Source organism: Oenanthe melanoleuca, chromosome 1A (assembly GCF_029582105.1).
Source record: "Oenanthe melanoleuca isolate GR-GAL-2019-014 chromosome 1A, OMel1.0, whole genome shotgun sequence".
NCBI classification, from domain to species: Eukaryota; Metazoa; Chordata; class Aves; order Passeriformes; family Muscicapidae; genus Oenanthe; species Oenanthe melanoleuca.
This window is the reverse complement of record NC_079334.1, coordinates 1534744-1553960: the sequence shown is the minus strand read 5'-3', so window position 1 is coordinate 1553960 and position 19217 is coordinate 1534744. Positions and strand designations below refer to the sequence as shown.

Genomic DNA, 19217 nt, shown 5'->3' with positions numbered 1-19217 from the left:
CTCCAGAGGTATTCTTATAAAAATGTAATTTCTGCAGCATGCTTTCTGAAAGCATCAAAATGTGCTGTGGGATGAAGATACTGCCTTCTTTACTCCAGACTCACCTTAACCTTGCCCCAATTTTACACAGTCCTTTTGTATTTTGCTGTTAGAGATGCTAAGCCATTAGTGTGACTATCCTGTTGTACTAACCTGAAATTATTAAATTAAATGTTTATGAATTTGGCTGCACTTCCTTGCTCCTTGAATGTGGACAGTTCAATACAATTTCTAACCTGCACATGCCTGCAGCCTGGGGGCTGTGAGTCATGTTTGCTTGAAAAGAGGCAGCACTCCCAGACTGTCACTCACCTGGGTTATTAGAAACAGAGCACTTTAAGAATTATTCTGCCACCTCCTCACCTCTAAATTTAGCTGGTGTGCGTGGGTCTTAAGCGATTTAGCTAGTCTGAGAAAAGGTCTCATTCCAAATAATCAATTAAAAATCCATCATTTTAAGAACTATGTGGGTCTCAGGCCAAATGCATCTTGGATGTAATACCTTTGACTGTTTAATGCTGGTATTAATTATTTGTATTACAGCTGCAGATCTTAACTCAGAATGAAATTTCTCAGCACTGCCCAGTAGCAAGTCCTGTTCCAAAGAGTGCACTATTTAAGCAGGCATGATGGACAAAGAGCAGCAGCAGAAAATCATCATTATTCCCTGCTTCATGGATGGGAAACTGAAAGACAGATTCAATGACCTGCCAAGGGTCACATAGGAAAAGGACTAATTCATAAATCCCACTGCAAGGTCTTAAACCATGAGATTTCCTCTCATTCTTTAATCAATAATAAAACACCACAGATGTCTAAGAATCTAATATCTGCCAAACTGCTCCAAGGTCTATAGGCATGATTCAATTAATTTCCATTAAGAGCAATGTGATGTGAGGGCACTCTGTACTGACCAGAAAAGTAGGCCTTGCAGACTTTGCAGTTTTTAAACACTGTTTTAATAGACAATATAAAAATCAGGGCTAGTCTCATTAAAATAAAATTATGGGGAAACAGTTGCCAAACCTTTGACCTAAGTTAAAACCAAAGGAACTGATTAAGGAAGTAAACCAATGTTTTAAAAGAAATCAGGTCTAGAAAAAGCAGAGTCTTTTAGTGAAAATATTGATAATGGATTTTCCATTTCTGAATGAGGATTATTTCTCAGTGTTGCTTGTGTTTTTGTTTGACCTTTAGGGCTGTACTCAGCCACATTTTTAAACTCCTTTCTCCCCTACTAGCACAAAGGATTACCAGCAGACATTCTCAGAGGTTCACCTGCCTGAAGGACTTGGATTTCAGGAAGAACTCTGAATATCAAAGCACTTGCAACATGATCACAAGCATCAGAAATGCTGAGTTGCATGAGACAACAGCTGCAGGTTACAAGGAAGAAGTTAAGCACTGTGGGAAAAGTTCACCTCACTCAGTCCCCATAAGGCCAACACAGGGAGCTTCCATAAATACCTCAACCCCTTCCATCCAAATCCCTCTGCAGCTTCTTTTATGCATTCCCACAAATGTAACAGGAATCATCATTAGGTTGTGCAATACATAATCAGACTTTACCAGGTATAACTTTTGAACCTTCCCTCTCTTATTGTTTGTTAAATGAGTAGAAAAAGTAAAATTAAAAAATTGCTACTGCTCCAATAAGCCTGAATGTTGCAGTGAGTTATGGTCATGTCTAAATTTTTGTGCAATATACACATTACTGACATTAATGCAACTGCACAGTTGAGCATATCCATCCATTTTTAGGTGTTGTGACAGGCCTGAGTTTTATTTTATGCTTTTGAAACACGTAGCTAAACTGGAACCTGTAGCTACAGCTCCAGTTAAAAAATCAAACAACAGTACTCATATTATTTTAATACAGCATACTACACATAGAGCATTGATACTACAAAAAAAAAAAAAAAAAAAAAAATTAGAGAAATTAAACTTGTCTCTTTACAACCATCCTTAAACCTCCAACATCCCCAATACTTAAATCAAACTGACAAAATCTTTGGCTAGCAGATTTTAACCACCATTCTGGAGAAATGTAGAAATTCTGGTTTAACCACTCTTTCCGGAGAAAGACATTACAATACAAGACAGTACAATACAATACAATACAATACAATACAATACAATACAATACAATACTATTTTCCTTCCTTGCAGTGCTACACAATGAACTTTGATTCTCTAAGAAATTTGCACAAGGAACCACCCACTGTTCTTTGTTAAATTGTTGCACAAAAGTACAGAAGTGAAAAATTGAGTTCACTGCTTTATCAGAGGTGCCAAATTTACTGGCTGGCATGGACTAACTAGCTGGAAACTTTGGCCCATCAGTGTTTATTCTGATAAGTTATCTCCAGCTGTTGTAGGGTAAAGTTCTTAGAAAATAGATGCTATTGCTGTTGCTTTCTGCACTTGTAAGAGGTGAGCTACAGAGAGGCCCTACTCATTCAACATCTCCTCTTAAACTTCTTCATCAACAGGAAAATTCAGGTTTAAAGGAGGTGCCACCACTTGTGACTGCAGTTATTTTCCAAAACAGTGAGAATGAGTGAAATCCTTGTGTGACACTTAAGCTGGATGTGTCCCAAAAATTAAGAAAAAAAAAAATCGATTGTGTTCCATAGGAATTGAATTGGGTCTGTTGCAGTGGAAGAAACAAACCAACTATGTTTATTTCTGCAAGAATAGTAGTCAAAAAACTTGAATTCAAGTCAGTATAGCTCATTAAGCAATATTTTAGGTGTTTCTAAAAATATTGTAAAAGGTCATGAAATTTTGTAGGTTCGTTTATTTGTTTATTCAATAAAATTTAGTGAAGGAAGGAAGAAAACTCGCACTGCTCCTCGTTGAATTAATGGAATGTCCACAACTTTTAACAGCATCTTCTGTGGAGGGCCAGTAGCAGAAAGAATTCAGGCAAATCAGGCCACTCTAATGTGCCCTTGACCTCCCTTATGTAGCATTAATATCAATTTATCTGCCTTGTCAAGGGAGGAGCAGAGGGAATTCTGAGACACAAGAATGAGTGATAAGAGTCCCTGAACTGGTTTCAAAAGTAGAGAGGGCACAGCTTCAGAGAGGCTTTTCAGAGGCTAAAAATGAGATGGTGCACCTGAAATTTCAGAATTAAATGACTGAAGTAACTTCATGAAAGTTTTAAAGGAAATGTGAATGCAAGATATTGGTGAACATATATAAAACCTAAGAATATGGGGCTAGAATTTGCCCTTGACTTGGAAGGTTATGCAGGGTAGCTAAAAGGGCTCACTTTTGCTGCTGAGCAGCTCTTTGTTTTGGCTGCTCTGGACTGGGAAGGCACTGAAGTGTCTGAGTGTATCTTGTATCAATATTAACAGCTGGAAAAAATGGTAAAAGGATGGGAAAGTTTACACTTCCAAACCAAGGATAATCACTTAAGTCTGTTAAAAGTTAAGTGTGTTAAAAAGTTAAGAGGCAAATCCTGCAGTCTTGCCAGGAGGAACAGTCAGTTCCAGTTCAAGGAAAAGATAGAATTTGACTTGCATCCTTCACCTGAAGCTTCCTCCTTGAAAGGCTTCTCTCACCTCTTTTTGTAGGTCATTCAGGTAAGAGTCCAGGCTGTGATCTGCATACTCTGGGAGAATTTTGCCAGGGCAGTATGACATGTACTGGGAGGAGGTGGCATGTCAGGGATCCTTGCTTTGATCTTTTCTTAGGATACAGTCAAGCACAGTTCTCCAGCTCTCTTCAACCTGTGATACCATGAAAGTCCTTGACTCTGCTTCACAAGAAAGTTATTTTTCTTGTATGAAGGCAGTTAATGCTACCATTGGAGACCAGCACTGCCTTTTGCAAATAGGCACCTGTGTGGAAATTAGGATAGGCTGAAAAGCACCAAGAGTTCAATTCTAAAATCTTGGTGCAGCTACCAGGGTGGGAAGCCAATCTTCCAAAGAAAGTGGAATAATCCTGCTGTTCCTAAGATGAGAAGATGCTCACTCTTCTTTTAGGAGCCCTTTCTCATTCTCTCTTGCTGCACAGCTCCTACACTCGTTCTATACATATGCATACATTGATGATTCACTAGAGCTACTGTCAAGGACCATTTTCCCCTCAGCTTCAGTACACCCAAATATATAGTAAAATGCATTCTCCATTGGAAAGTGGCTCCTTCCTGCTGGAAGAAGGCAAGGTTACTTCTGTGCCATCCCTCCCATGTAAGGAGGCACAGACAGGGCTTTTCACAGCTCAGAAAAGCAGTTTTGCACCATGAGGAAGTGACCTGCCTCAGATCTGTAACATCTCACATTGTGAGGACTTTTCTCCAACTCTCATTTCAACACTCCTTGTCAGACTGCTGCAGATGGGAATATAAAAGGGGTGAATTCAAGATCTTTCTCTGCTGCATAGTAAAAAGAAGCTCAGTTCCTCCTGCTTGCCTTCACCCCAGGCAAGGCCTGTGGATACCTTCCCTGCAGAAGGGCACAAGGAAGAATTTCAGAGCTCCTGTGTGCAGTGCACACAGGTAAGAAAAACCTGGCCAAAGTGTGAAAAGACAGATTAAAGTAAAGAAAAAACAACAACCCAACAAAAACTTGCACAGCTCCCAGAATTATGTTATTGAGGATGCTATTTGTCATCTGCTGTGTAGCAGGGGGTACATTTTGAAACAGGCTGGCAATTCCATTCTGTTCACTCTTCTCTTTCCTATTCCACAAGTGTCATTGAAGGTAAGGAGCAAAGTCACCCTCTTCATGAATTTCTCATACTGAAATGCTCTCCTGAGGATTGTTATCCTGCTGCTATGTGATCTAGTCTGGAAGGCTGCATGTACCAAATTAAAGAGGACTCTATGAATCAAAGCTGAGAGACTTGGAGCTGAGATATTTAATGAGCACAAGAGCACATGAGGCCCAGTCCTGCTCCCACAGAAATGAGCAGCAAGGGTCTGATTCTGATTTTGCTGATCCAGCTATAAATCAAGAGCAACTTCACTGAAGTACACATAAGTAAAAAGTGAACAAGCAGTCTTTCAGCCACTAAATTCCCAACATATCATACACTGTATTTTGTACAAAACATTGTCCCAGCTTGACTTTGCCTGCATGGCCATCCTGGGACAAAATGGTGAGGATATATTCAAAGTGTGTCTTAAGAGAAAAGCAGTTATGACCCAGCAGAGGAGTGGGTTAGCAGAGCCCACTGAGCCCCCACCAACTGCCCAGCTGAATTAAAAAGAAACAGGGAGCCTCTTGGAGTCTAAACTAAACAAGTGTACTTCTCTTCCCCTGCTGTACTTCAGACCCTCCTGAGTCCTGAGCTGAAGACAGGTTTTGATGACCAGGTACTTGTTAAGAGATGCCATAAAATTTTATGTATTTATGAGCACTCTTTATTCAAGCAATATTGACAGTGCAGCTGAAAATCCCTTTGTATTTTCAGACTTAAAACAACAGAGAGCATCAAGCTAAACCACAATACGTTGTAACAGCCAAAACATTTTCACCAGGGCTACTTAGAATTGCACTGGCAAGGAAATTAATTAGTTGCAGCAGAGTCTAACAGAGAAACACTGGTTATAGTGGCTTGGAGGGGAAAAAATATAATTGGAACTTTTGTTAAGGCATGGCATTCATCAGAATAGCAAAGCCAAAGCTTTGAGAGAGGAAATTGCCCATATTTACCAGAGGAATATATGATTTTGTTGTTTGCTTCGTAAACAGGATTACAGCAAAGAAGATCATCACTACTGAAGAGAATAATTACACCCCTATCTTATAATCTTTTTATCTTTTTAATGAGAATTGCCTGGCAAAGAACCATATACTGGGTCACAACACTGCCCAAAGAGGATTTGTGTTTGAGAAGTGACTATGTATTTATAGCCTATTATTACTGGGCATTATAAGGACCACTAAATGAAAAATGGTCCCTGTCCCAATTAACTTTTAAACCAATTACACAACTCCTTTTTTTTACAAGCTAAAAGATGGAGTAAGACACAGACTCTTGTCTTGCTACTGTGGCTTGTTTGTTTTTATTTCCCATCCCAGGGCTTTAGGGAGTGTTTCTGCTAAGTATTTCTGCAGCTGCTCAAAAGCAATCTTACTGCACAATACAGTATCTGAATAATTGTCTCAGGTGACTATTAAATGTGCTGCTGCCCCATAAAACCACAAGGAATAATCTTGCACCACAGCAGAAAATATCCAAGAGCCAACCCTGCAGAGTGTCATTTCTGTTAGGAGAGAGCAACTGCAACTGAGTGGAGATTCAGGAAGGCAGAGGGAGCACAGGGAAGGCTCTGGACCTTAAATTGTTTCTTTCCTTGCTGACTAAGCAAAGCTGCTGATTGTTAAATATTGGATTGTCTGTATTTATCCCCAGCCAATGGAGACATGGAGGAGGACTTTAACCTGTAACACATGGAATTTTTGTCTTCCCCTTTGCCTCTCTGTCTCTCCTTAAAGACTTTTATACACTGCACTAAAGTAACCCCTTTAAAGCCTAATGTATGGTAATACAGTTTAATTGTGGTTGGTTGGGCTGTTGGGGATAAAATGAGCTGGTTTCAAATAATTTTGCTGACTCTAAACTTGGCTCTGTACAGAAAGCTGGAAGAGAGGAGATTACCAATAAAAATAGCTGTGCTACCTGGGGAAGCTCTGCATACTGCAAAGGTACTGTTAGAGTAGGCCCTATAATTGCAGATAATTGATTTTTCAAAACAGGGACATTTGCCTCACACTGACTACACAGCCTGCCTCTTAACCCTTATGTAGGAACAACTCACACAAATGTGATCCCCAGACAAGCAGCCTCCAGGCACTCTTTTCTAACTTGGCAAAATCTACTCACTTTGCATTCTTTACACAGCTCCTTTCAATCTGGGAGCTGGACACAGCTGAATGGTGGAAAGCAGAAACCTCCTGTCTTCCTTTCCTGCAGGATGAAAATTACACCCCAAATTTGGGAGGCCTGCTTTTTTCTCCCTGCATCCTCTGATGCAGAACTTCCACTGAATCCCATGTACAGTCCACCAGATAGTGATACCTGCCTGTTGGAAGGCAAGTGATTACTAATGATCAACATTTTGCTTGCTTGAAACATTTAATTCTTTCAGATCGTTATCCCTCAAAAATAACCATCTGGGCAATAGTATCCATCTCCCTCCTTGCCTTCAGCTCTCACATCATCACCAAAATCCCAGGTAGAAGCTGTTCTGTTAGCTAAGCATGGCTGACATCCCATCAGTGAGATATATATATATATATACACAACTCCAATTTTACATGACTAATAATGTGCAACAGGATTAGCCTATTGATATTCATCTGTGATACAAAGCCAGTTAAGGTTAACAGAAACCAAAGGTTCAAACCATGCTAGAGTAACACAGAAACCTCATGAGAAAATGAGTTTTGTTCAATCCACAGGGCTCAGCTCTTTCACTGCCTTACCTAAATGGTACATCTACACAAGTAGTACATTGTAGCATCTGGGAGAGCTTCAGAGACTTTACCAATTTATCTATAGATATACAAGGTCTATCTGTTTACAGATATTTCTAATAACTGTAAAGCTTTTGCTTGTTCACTTACAGAAATATCTTGTCTGCAGAGATAAGTTAGCAACTTCTTGCTAGGTACTTTTTATCATCTCTGTCTTCTCAGCAGCTCACTCAAGCCTTCTGTGTGTAGTTGGAGTGTCACTGGGGCAAGAAATCTTCCAGTCTGGTCTCCAGCTTTATAATTTCCTTGTGTCTCTGGAACAGAAAAGTAGTACAATAACAAGTAAAACCCACTGGACTCTTATATAAATGATCAAAACCTCAATGTCTAAAAAATTATTTTGCTCTCTACACTCTGTCATTTCAATCTGTGAAGTGAAATTTGAAAAGCATTCTGCTTTTATAGTGAATACTTTCTCCTTCTGCTACTTCAGTGTGATTTTAAAGGATCAGATTTTATTCTGTGCACTGTCTGCAATAATGTTTAACAAATAACCCTCTCATTGCATTAATTTAAAAGAAAGTTATTACAGTGGCTGCAGAATCTGTTTTGTGGGCATATATCATCTTTCTTAGGTCCTTTAATGGTAATAATATCTCCTAACCAAAACAATTGTGCAGCTCAAATAGCATCATAAAAGTGAAGCTTTCCCCTTCAGTTCAGCACGGGGCTTTAAACACCTCACCTAAGCACACATGCATTACTGCCAGCTGCAAAGGTGCTTCTGTGCTTCAGACTTATTTTCAGAAACAAGCTGTCACAGGATTCTTACACAGTGAAAAAGGAATCAAGACCAAAAAAAAAGTCCACCTATAGACCTACAAAAAAGGTTTTCCATGTCCACCAATCCCTTTCTGAGATGTTCCTCAAGTGGGATATCAGGCTGGTAGGGCACAGATTACAGATCATTTTCCTGTGTTGTACTATTTCCCATCATTGCTCTGCACCTGTCTTTTGATCTGGAAGATCTGAAGCACCTTTAGATTATAACAATCAGTAATGAGCATTGTGCAGAGGCACAATGTATAAATGATGCATAACTGGGCATATAACCAGATATAACCACTCACTCCTGTGCTCTGTGGAGTTTCAATCTTTTTCTCTCACTGCCTGTTGGTCACCACCCACTGTGACTGGTCACTTCAATCATTTACAACTGTTTCTGTCTCACAAGTAAGCATCTGGAATCCTGAAAAAAATTTACAAATTCCAGTACTGAGAGCTGTTGTCCTCTAAACAGTAGCATGGATAAAAGACTGGATGGACACTGATCTTTTGGTGTTAGAAGCTCTACCAAAAGGCAACCTATGCCAGAGAAGCCTTCACTCAGCTATCCCAGCAGGAAGCATTCCCAAAGGAACAGTGATCCTTTCTTGCTGTTTTTGAAGCAGTTCCCCAAAGAAACCAGACAGCAGCTTGAGATCTTATGAGGAAGTGTGTGAATGACAGGGAATTACCTAGGTGCCAACATTTGACATGGTAAGAGTGCTTTCTAACCAGGAGATGCAGATTTTAATAGAGTAGAACAAAAAATGACTCTTGTCCATCATACCAAACATTTTTGTAACAGTTTTCTTGTGGTATTTAAACAGCATTTCAGATTTTAAGTTAAAATATGGATGGAGTCCTAGCACTCACGGTGTGTTTCACTCTGTAAAGAACTGGTTTATTTCATGAAGCAGGCATAATCTGCCAGTTTTACTTGATGAAAAAACTGATTTATATTAGCAAGGGGGTGGTGAACAAGAGCTTGAGGAGTGTTGAAAATGTACTGTTGCTACCTTCTTTACCACTCTAATTATGGTGAATAAATGGAGCCGAGAAGGAGACAGGATAGAACAAGTCTGATCAATACTTGCCTCTCTTCTGCCCTCCCTGCAGTTAAAAGAGAATGACTGCACTTATGTGGCCTTCCTGGGGAGTATCCATTCCTTGCTGGAGGTTAAATGAAAAACTCTGTTATTCCTACTTTTATGCTGACCCTAAACTCGTGTCCTGATTCTACTGTCTCTGGCTACACAGATAGTTCTTCAAGTCAATGGGAAAATTGTCATGAAAAAGTGCTGCTGCCACGAATGAGCTTTGTAAGATCAAGGCTTTGATGATCAGTATAACCCTGGGCTCTGGGTTATATGGCATCCCTGATTTACAAGAGTATTCCCATTAGCATCCTAGGGACAATTCACATGAGTGAGAACTGTGGGAATGGGCCCCTCAGGAGCAACTATCACCAAAATTATGTGTCCAACCTCACTCAGATCACAGCACTTTCCAAATGTTCTACAGGCACTTTATGCTGTAGAGAAGAAAACAGACCTTGGGCACAAGTTCACTTCTGCTTTACACACTACAGCCCCACTTTGGCATTCTTCTTATTCTCTGCCCTCCAAGAGTCTTCCCTCCAAGAACCTGAACCTTTTAAGTGCTTCAGGGTCTGCAAGAAATCTTGGCTTGTCATTTCTTTCTTTTTTCCCCCTCTACCTTTCTTTTTTTCTTTTTTTTATTTCAGTCTTGCTTTTTAATTTTTTTGTAATTCCTCCTTTTCTTTTTAGTTTTCTCTACTTAAAACAAAATAAATTTCCTTTTAAAAATATTTTTTGTCCCTCCTTTTATCTTTTCTTTTTCTACCTTCTCTTATCTTCTGTTGCCTTCTCCTTCTCTTTTTTTTTTAATATTTTCTCTCTTTTCCATTTTTTCCCTACCTTTTTTTTTTTTAATTTTTAAAATTCTTTCTCTTTTCTCCTTCTTTCTTCTTTTTCATCTCTTCCTGTCCTTCTACCTTCCTCCTAATATTCTTTCTCAGAATTAGGGGTATTCAAAGAGGGCATGAAAAAAAAATTAACAAAATGTTTGACTCAGAATTCAAAGACTGGGAGTATAGCAGCTTTCCCAGTTTAAGAAGTGCTTTTTATTCACATAAATCAATGTGAATTTCCAGAATCTGGAAAACTGAAATGTAAAATCCAAAGGAAAACATGGAAGTAGTAGAATTTCTACATGCATTTATGCATCGTTTTTATATTCTATCTACAATGAATGAGAAACATCTTTTTCCTGGCTTTTTGTTGTTTCCAGGTGTAGTTGTGAAAACTTGTTAAATCAATTACCAGCTTTTCTTCTCAAGTATAATAATGTGTGTTTAGTTTTACTGTTAACTTAATAGGTTTACCTGCTTTTTAGACTGACTGCAAGTAAGGATGAGAGTGCCAAACAAACAAAAAGGTGGTAATAGAAGATAATTACAGTTTTATTTCAGTTGCACCATGTGATTATGATATGTGTTAGGTGTGGTTAGAAAACTATGAAGATACAGTTCCTGCCTTGAAGGCGTGAGCTGCAGAAACTCTTCCATGTTTTTTGAAATCAATCCATTCCCTGGGATAGATCCATGAGATTTTTGGCTGACCTCAGCAGAAACTCTGTTTGCTGTGTAATTAGTGAGAATGAAGGTTGTTGAACCCAACTCCTACCAACATTTCAAAACAGTTCTGATTCTGCAGTCCTTGCTCAAATGGGTTTTGCTGTGCTTCATGATTTTAAAAAGAGTAACACAGGAATTTGACATGACATGACAGGACATGACATGAAGCACAGAAGTAACATGAGTGAACACTGAATATATGCACCTATGAGTAGAGATTTTTCTCTAAGTATGCAGCTTTAAAAACTCTATCCCTTCCTGGCTGTGTACATGTCTTTAGGATTAGTTTTGAAACCTTTGCTGGGCATCTGAGTACATTTATCTCTATCCTTTTCAGCCTTGCTTACCATGAGCTGCTTACTCACCAGCATTGCTCCTGTTGCTGAGGAGTGCAGTGGGAAGAGCACCATTCTCCCTGAAGAACACTGGGATGCTCAGACACCAGGTTCCCTCAGTTCAGCACTTTGGAGCTCACTGGTAGAAGTCTGTGGCCAGCTGCAGAGTTGCTTAATTTTGTGAAAAAGGAGGTTCACTTTGCTGGTAAATTTTAAATGGTTTAACAAAAGACAATAAAAGACAAAAAATAAGGCAAAAGGTTATACAGGCTGGGTGCTTGACATTCAGCCAAGAGCACACACTAACCCAGAAAACACTTCTTTAAATTCATTAACATGTTGCATATTCATAGATCTTCATGCATTATTCAAAATTATCCCCCCCTTTCTCAACTTGTAAATCAACATTTTTTTTATTTCTCCTTGTGGCTCCAGGTACTCCCTGATAAGGTCAAGAAATTCCTCCCCTGGGGTTCTGGTGTCCGATAGTCCAAGAATGTGAAGAATTTCCTGATTATCTTTTTTACCATTCTCTGAGCTAGTTACATGAACAGAAGCTTTTTACATCACCATGTTATAGTCCAAGAAAAAGATATATTTATCACACTACTATTTATAAGTTTTGTTAACAGCAGAACTAAAAGAAACTATGTTCATACAGCAAAGTTTCCCAAAATTATATAGCATTCATTTTAATATTTGCAAAAAGCCTATAATATATATATAATATGTACTTATAACAATTTTCTTTCTCACTTTGAAAAAATCATGATGTGTATTTATTGGAACAGTGCTGATGGCTTGGCAATACAAGCACTTTTAATTTTCTTGCCCTTTGAGCCCACAAGAATAAAGGAGGGGATGAAACACTGAGACTTTTAGGTATGCTTTGAGCCCTCTCAAAGTTGCACAATTTGCAAAAATATGCAATTTCCAAAAAAAAAAAAAAAAAAAGGGAATTTGCACAATTGGCTACTACTATGACCACAGCATGTCTGGGCCACAGCCTTTGGTTTCCATTGAGAGGAATGTTGGATTTGTTTTTACAAACAAATGTGGGTCTGCTGGTAGAGAAGAATAGCACTGAGAGATGAAAGAAACAATGGGAGGGATTACACTGATTGATGAATGGAAATAAGATATTTGCCTTTATAAACAAAGTGTAGGTTTGCTGATAAATGAAATTGAATATTGAAAGAAGCAATGGGGAAAAACTATGAATACTATAAGAATTCAAAATTAAAAGGGTTAAACATTAGAGGGGGATTTTGGTATAAGGTGTTTGGGAAGTCTGTGCCTCTCAAGTACCTCAGCCAGTGGGGAAAGAGAGAGGGAAATGCGACCGGGAAACTGGGATAAAAAGGAGGCTGCATCCTCCAAAAATTTTAGAGATCCCAGGGGAATGCCCCATGGCCTCTCCCTTTATTGGAATGAAGCAAAAAGGACTCCTCTGTCTCCTTTTTGGACATAAACCTCTGGTGTTTGTGGATCAATTTCCCTGTCCAAGGCTGTTCAGGCAGCACCTTTTCCTCGCTCGTTCCCACACGCTCTCCTCTCCGTGCCGGGCTCGCCGGGCTCGGGGCCGCACCCGGGGCTCCGTGAGGGCGGCCCGGGCCGGGCCCGCCCCCGCGGCCGGCGGGGCGAGGCGGGGCCGGGCCGGGCCGAGCCGCAGTGCCGGACGGGGAGCGGAGGGCTCGGATCGCCGCGGGCACGGCCGAGGTGCGGGCGGAGGCGGCGGGGCCCGGCGGCCGAACCCGCCGCGGGGGCGGGAGGGCGGTGCGGCAGCGGGGCGCTGCGTGTGGGGGGCTCGGGGTGGCGGCATCTGCCGCGGGGCCGGGCCGGGAATCGGCGGCTGCGGTGGGAGCGGAGCCTGGGCCGGGAATCGGCGGCTGCGATGGGAGCGGAGCCTGCGGGCAGAGGAGACTTCTCGTGGGGAAGTCGCACGAACCAGCGGCCCCGGCGGTGCCGTGGAGCAGCTGGGCCCGGCCGCTGCTCCGAGCCCCCACAGCGGGGTTGCACAGACAAACCATCGTTGTTATTGTGTTACCCATGTACGCTAGGCTGTTTGCAAACGGAACGAGGCTGTCTCTTTAAACCCCGTGCTGCTCGCGCGTTTGGGGTTTGTTTTTTGCGATTTCTCCCCCGCTTTTCTCGGCGCCCGTCCATTTTGCGCTGAGGCGGGTCCTGGGCGTTGTGGGAGCCCGGAGGGGTCACAGGGCAGCGGGGGAAAATGGATGGATGTGGCTGAGCGACAAAGTGCTGCTGGACAGGGTCCCATGGCAGTGACTTGGCGTCGTTCTTGGGTGTATTCTCAGCACAGTTCAGGGAAAAGTGCTCTGGCGCCGTGGGTTTGTTTTCGTTGTGTGAAACACTGTGTGCTTTTTGATGTGATACAAAGTTAAACGTAGCAGGATAGTTCTGTAAAAATGTTTTAACAATGTTGTTAAAATGGATAGAACCAGTTCCTGTCTATTTCTGAGGAAAGTCTTCGCCGAGTCGCTGTTTATCTTGGGAACTGGACTGCAATGAGAGGAGGCAGAATTACATTGAATCAATTTCCCATGGTCCACAGACCCTGCGCTAGGCCCAGTGACCCAAGCTGTGTTCTAGAAAGGATAAAAGAGGGAGCAGAATCCCATCACCACGGCAGACAGGTCCAGGCAAGGCTAGTTTTGTTTTCACTGTGCAAACAGCTGCTTACCTCCATCCTGCCCACTTCCTCACCGAGGACGTGCCTTCAGAGCAAGCCTTCCATAATGCTCTTTGCTCATCAAGTTCTCCCTGTTTGGCAGTAGCTGACTGTGCTGAAAGCAAGATGAGAGGTTGTTAAAATTGTAATCAAGTGAATATTAACATTTTTATTACCATTGTTAAACTTATATCACAGAAAGTAAGTTAGCTGTAACAAAAAAGTTCTTTTATTTCGCTCTCTAGTGAAGCTAAGACATCCTGGTTGTGTGGATTCCTGGTCACTAAATGCATGGCTGAAACACTTGGTGAGGCAAACACCTGGGTCTGTGCAGGGCAAAAATTGAATTTACACAGGGATGTGCTTTTTATTTTTTTTTCCCCCCTGCATTCACTCCTCAGCACCTGTTAACTTTCTGGTGCTGATAAAAGGTACCACCTTCACAGGACTGTGGGTTGGTACAGTCTCGTTGGAAAGAGACTTCATTAGTTTAAGCCTCCCATGATAAAAGCAGAAATAGTCCTCTCCTCTTTGTCATTACAACTTAATCTTTGCTCGTGAGTCATGCTAAAAGCAGTTGTTAAGAACAAGGTCTCAAAGGGGAAAAAAGCATGTTCAGCTCAGTTTGATCACAAGTTACTGCTGGGTAGGAAGGTACTGGTTAGTTTGAAAGCTGAAGTGCAATTATAATTGTGTCATTCTGCACGATACTAATTTCCCTCTTTACATTCTGTAGTGTTCATTGCATTGTCACACACTCCTTCTATCCTGGTAACTGCTTAGGGAAATTTACTAATTCAAATGAATTGGTCTAAAATTGGTATAACTCCTTGTGTTATTTCAAAAGAGTACTAAAAATTTCTGTGACTAAGTGTTATTTCTGCAATTACGTTAAATATTTTGGTAGTTTGTACCTTGACAGTTTAATAAGCACTTATAATGGAAGCAAAATATTATAATTTATCATCTTAATGTATTATATTATGCTATTGTGGAAAAAAAAAACAAAACCAAAAAAACAACCTGGGGAAAATTGTTTGAAAAGAAACTTTCCACGGTGGCAAAACCACGCTGTCATTTCAGTGATGCTAAAAAACAAGGCTGTTAACACAATGTTGTTGTCAGAACTTTGGAGTGCAATGATGTTGGCTTTAACTGACTTTAATGTTTTTTAGTGGTCGTCAGTGAGAAGAGGAGAAATGGCCAAGTCAACCCAGTTAATTGACAATGAAGTCTTCCGGGCTTATGCTACTTATGCAGCCATTTGTCTTATAAAAATGATGCTGATGAGTCTGATAACAGCATACTTCAGGATCACAAGGAAGGTAACCATTTGGAAACACTGGCTGGGAGACCAGATTGACATTTTTATTGAAATACAGAGCTAAAGCCATTTAAATTTTTTGTATAATATAGGAAAAGACTTGAAAGAAAAAAAAAAAAAAAAACCAGAAAAGGAGTGAAGTAAGAATGTAAAATGTTGCTGATGATGCTGTTAATGCACCTTTAGAAATCTGAGGCTATTTCACAAATAGGTGCCCTGGAAAGCAATCATGTAGCTCTCCTAAAATCCAAAGGTTTTCTTGACTTTCACAGCCTGAACAGTCCACAGAATGCATGTGTTACTACATGTGTCAGCAGGGAGAAATCAACTGTAGTCTGCACTGCCTGAATTAAATGTTATTTTCAAGCAGTGTCTTGCAGTATTTTGAGGTAATAATGGGTCATAAAAGTGTAAAAATTTGTACCTAAGAGGAAAGGGAGACACTTCCTTGGTCATAGATGTGAATGGGAATGAGGCTGTTGGATACTACTGCTGTGTAGACTTCTGTAGAGAGAAGGGATCCAAAAGCACTTTCAGATAACTGCTCAGGAGTGGTGAAAAAGAGACCTGAAACCTTCTGCCTCGTAGGTGCCTATGTTCTGTCAGCCTACTGCCTTTACTGCAGGCTTGTCCCTTTCACAAAAAGGCTTTATCTAAATGCATCAATTACACTGCATTAATTTGTCAGCACACAAGCTATGTACAGGTTGGGCTCAAGAAAGCAGCAATGCAGCAAACTTTGTATTGTTCCCCGTGCTTTTAACTTCAGGAAAGTTAAGTGAGGTTGTTGAGGCATTGGTAAAAAGAGTGGGCTTTATAGCAAGCTGGCTTGACTGGAAAAAACATTTTGGCTGCTAATGTCATTAATGTGTGCTTGTGTTTGAAACAGGCATTTGTCAACCCAGAAGATACAGAATCATTTGGAAAAGGGGAGAGTGCTAAGAAATACCTGAGGACTGATCCAGATGTTGAACGTGCACGCAGGTAATACACAGGAACCTTTAAAGGTTATTTTAAATAACAGAATAATATTAAATCAAGGAGTTAATTTCACCCTGTTCTCTGTCAAGACTGTGTGTGTTTTATGGTGCATTATGTAGCAATCTAATACATTAATTAGTTTAAATGAACAAACCATTCCACATTCAAATGTTCAATGTGCATTCTAAAAGCAATAAGCCACTGTCTGGTTACAATAGCCTGTCTGCATGGGCAAAGTCATGAGAACACTCTAAAATATGACCATAAGTTGATGTAGCTCATGGCAAAATTTCCTGTTTCCAAAATCATGAATTTTGGGATGCTGTTTGATACACCTGTGCTATCAAGGAAAGCTTTAATGGAATGCTTTCCATAGGATTATTCCTTGATGAAGCTGAGGTTATTTTTATACCAAAAACTTGAATGTCAGTGAGCTCTTTTCATTTAAACCTCCATTAGGGAAGATCTTGAAAATATATACCAGTGCTTATTTAAGAACACTGCATCCTTGCAAATAATGGCTGCTGTTTCACAAAGCATGTTTCTGTATGTCTCTTGTGGATTCAAATCTCAGAAAGAAGAGCCTAATCTTAGTGGGCTGTAAAGATGTTCTGCTCCTTCCTTTTCTGCCCCTGAGTAGTTTGGGGAGTTGTTGCTTAATTTCATGGGTGTTGCATAAAAGTGGAAACTTTTATGGTGAGGGGTAATTCCTTTCTCTTTGTAAATTGTAAGAGGCCAGCTAAGTTGAGACTAACTTTATGACCCATTTAACTCAAATTGTTGTGGTAGAGAAATGACAAGAACCTCAGTCATTTTCACAGAATAGATTTTTCAAACACTTTATTAGCAAATCCTGTTTTGCTGTTTTGTGGAGTTTTTCAGACATCCCCAGACCTAGTAAGTCAGCTTGGTTCTAGTTACTATGTTGGTGTTGCAGCACTGTGGTTCTTAATAGAAGCTTTCTGTGTTTTCTTCTGCAAGCTTCATGGCAACAGATAATGCCACATAAATTTAACATGGCTTCTCTTCTGTGAAGTGATTGGAATGTATTCAGTTTATGGGGAAAAAGGATTTTTTTCAGAAAAAAAATTACTTCCTTCAGAGTACTTTTAAGGGGAATGAGAATAAAAAATCTGGAGAGATAAGTTTACTCATAATGTTAAATATATTCTAAAAGCAGCTGCAAGACAGTGCCACAACCTGATTCCAGTTGGCTCTGAAATTTGCCATCATTAGTAAGGCTTAGACATTGTTTCAATCAGTAAATTAGGCTGGAAGTATAATTATCTAAAGAGGTGAAGGGAGCTGAAAGAAGGGGTGTGAAAGAAAACTTCAAGATATGGAATTCAGTCCCAACACATTTTCAGTAAATTATATTATGGTTTCAAAATTTCAAACATTTTTTCAGCTATTTTAGTGCTCAAAGTGGAGAAAATGAACGAAAAGCGTAGCTGTCACACCTGTTAGATGTCCAAAAATAATCTTCTTCAATATGATAGAACTCATGAAGGTTTGATGGAATGGTTCCTAAGTTGGATATTTCATGTTTTCTTTATGGACACCATGAACTGGATTTATGGGATTAGAATAAACCATCTGGGCCATGAACTGTAATAGTTTCAGTCATAGTTCTCCAGTTAATTGATGTTAATTGAGACAGGCTCCAAGAAAACAGCTACCTCTCTTCTTCCCTGACTTTGCATTCTTGCATGCCCAGGTGCATCAGGCACCTCATCTAAGTCCTTAATATTACCAAGATACTGAGGAAAAGCTAATGCCTTTCATACAGAGGATCAGAAGCTTAAAAATGTGGGGTGCAGTGGGAAAGACCAGAGTGATGTCAGGTGAACGTGCCAAAATTGTTTCAGCAGCTGAGTCAAGTCTCCTCTGCAGAGGAAGCCAAGAGATGCTGAATAGTAGAATGCTCTGAAGATGTTGAAAAATAATGGGGCTTGAAGTGGTTTATTCTACAAAATATAACACTTAAAAATAATTTTGCTCCTTTCCTCAGAGGCCACCTGAATGACCTGGAAAATATTGTCCCATTTGTTGGCATTGGACTGCTGTATGCTCTGAGTGGCCCTGAGCTTTCCACAGCCCTGCTGCATTTCAGGATCTTCACCGGGGCTAGGATCCTTCACACTTTTGCATACTTGATCCCTCTTCCCCAGCCTGGCAGAGGTTTGTCTTGGGCAGTTGGCTACTCAGTGACCTTCTCCATGGCCTACAAAGTCCTGAAGACAGCGTGGCTCCTGTAGCAGAGCTGGAGTTTCTGTGTCCCCTTTGACATTCCACACAAAGTTTCCAGCACTGTACAATGATGTCTTGAGTGAGCCATTGAGTCTTCTGTGGTAACTGGAATTCTTTTTTTTTTTTAACAAAAGCTTTTTGTTCCTGTTCAGAAGTGTATCTTTTTTGGGAGGAAAAAGAATCCTTCTCCCTCTATTCCCTGTGCATGGGTTGCACTGCCAAATACTAGATTGGATGTTCCCTTTGCAATTTGTCAAGTGCTTACAATTCTAAACATGAGATGATGCTGTATTGATAGAGTGTTTGATAATTTTCTACAGATGCACTATTTTTGGCTGCAGCTCTGAAGTCTAAATCAATAAAGACAAGATTAAAAAAAAAAGCCTGTTTGTATTTTTGTTTTCATTTCGACTCTTCTCACTGCAGCCAGCAAATAGCATGTCACTATGTATCAGGAAGAGATTCCAATCATATAGTTCTTTGAAGAAAGCTTACCTTAATAATAAGATATAACCAGTAATGCTAGTCTTGTTGTAAAAAACCTCTTTGATGAAAATGTTTGTATAATCCACTTTGGGATTAAAAAACCTAAACCGTTGCAGCTCCATTTCTTTCAGTTGAATAGATTAAAAAGAAAGTATTTGTGCTAAATTCTCTTTGGAGGCACTGCTGAAAA

The 19217-nt window shown here is 40.2% G+C and overlaps 1 protein-coding gene across 3 annotated transcripts; it reads left to right on the top strand.

The window, feature by feature from the left end:
* The first annotated feature begins 12906 nt into the window (after window positions 1-12906).
* MGST1 (microsomal glutathione S-transferase 1) lies at window positions 12907-18923 on the top strand. 3 transcript variants are annotated; one of them, XM_056482472.1, is made up of 4 exons: window positions 12907-13016; window positions 15162-15311; window positions 16200-16294; window positions 18303-18923. In XM_056482472.1, exons 2-4 carry the CDS (start codon window positions 15186-15188, stop codon window positions 18547-18549), a joined length of 468 nt encoding a protein of 155 aa, XP_056338447.1. In that variant the 5' UTR covers window positions 12907-13016; window positions 15162-15185; the 3' UTR covers window positions 18550-18923. The 3 variants fall into 3 exon arrangements, with proteins under 3 accessions (XP_056338447.1, XP_056338446.1, XP_056338448.1); XM_056482471.1 differs by lacking the exon at window positions 12907-13016 and adding an exon at window positions 13095-13416; XM_056482473.1 differs by lacking the exon at window positions 12907-13016 and adding an exon at window positions 14235-14293.
* Window positions 18924-19217: the final 294 nt, after the last annotated feature.